We start from the raw sequence: 1,000 nt of genomic DNA, 5'->3' as shown, positions 1-1,000 counted from the left end.
TCATTTATATAGTTTTTCTTTATTCCCTTAAATAACCAACCAGAGCCAGATAATATGATGCATATGGTGCCTAATCCTTTCTCATGAACATCCAAGAATATGCATTTATTTCAAACCAATATAACAGTTTTCAAATTCCACCTGAATTTACTCCTGATAATTAAAGAAAAGAAAAAATACTAGTGGACAGAGCTCCAAATAACCGTATATATGACATGTATATATGAATATTTATTAATATGAGTGTCACACAGTAAACTGAATATGTTAATGCATGGTCTTTCCTTGGCTAGGACAATGCCTTCAGAGCAACTATCTGAAACAATCCACTAAGGGGGACATAGCCAAAGATCATCAATAGAATAGAATATAAAGTTAGGTGTGTTTGTATATATAGACACTAATCTCATCACATAATATATATAGTTCCTCCAAGTAAATGAGGAATGAATTAGAAGGATATGTAATGGGAGGAATGAGTAATAACAAAAATATGCACTGGTTCAATGTTTCAAACACAATAACCTGGAATCATTCAATGATGCAAATAGCTATGACAATTTTTTTTTATCCCAATAAAAATAAAGTAACAAACAGAGATTTTCTTAATCTGCACAACAAAGAAAAACTGAAGCTGCACTGAACAAACGAGCAGGAGTTTTTAACACTGGGTAAATAAGGTGATGGTCTCTCAAAGTGTACAAAAAATGTCTAAATATCAGCAAGTTTTGAGGCAAACTTTATCAGTGGGTTTCCATTTCCTCCAACAATATCCTTAAGCATCTAGTCTTCAAAGTCAAAATAATCTATAGGAGGCGCCTTGGCTGTCGCACTCTCTGTCTCTTTCTCAATGCTGCTTGATTTCTCCAGCTTCTTCATCCCTTGTCGACTGTCCCTGGAACAGACCAAGGAATGTAAGTCACAGGTGCTTCGTATTTACTGGCTTTGGAGAAATATAAATTTTTTTTTAAAAAAAAAAAATTTTATATTTTTCTTTTTT

General features: G+C 33.0%; 1 protein-coding gene across 1 annotated transcript in view; it reads right to left on the bottom strand.

Moving 5' to 3' along the window:
• Nucleotides 1-89: 89 nt before the first annotated feature.
• The window catches only part of LOC119591757 (protein shuttle craft-like), a gene marked incomplete in the record, with an annotated part of 34,744 nt that continues 33,833 nt past the window's right edge, over nt 90-1,000 (bottom strand). The window contains 1 exon segment of the mRNA XM_037940503.1: nt 90-895. Within this exon segment, the coding sequence (XP_037796431.1) occupies nt 784-895 (112 nt within the window).

The sequence above is a fragment of the Penaeus monodon genome, chromosome 29 (genome assembly GCF_015228065.2).
Source record: "Penaeus monodon isolate SGIC_2016 chromosome 29, NSTDA_Pmon_1, whole genome shotgun sequence".
NCBI lineage: Eukaryota > Metazoa > Arthropoda > Malacostraca > Decapoda > Penaeidae > Penaeus > Penaeus monodon.
Note: the sequence above shows the minus strand (reverse complement) of the source record. Positions and strands in the feature narration are given on the sequence as shown.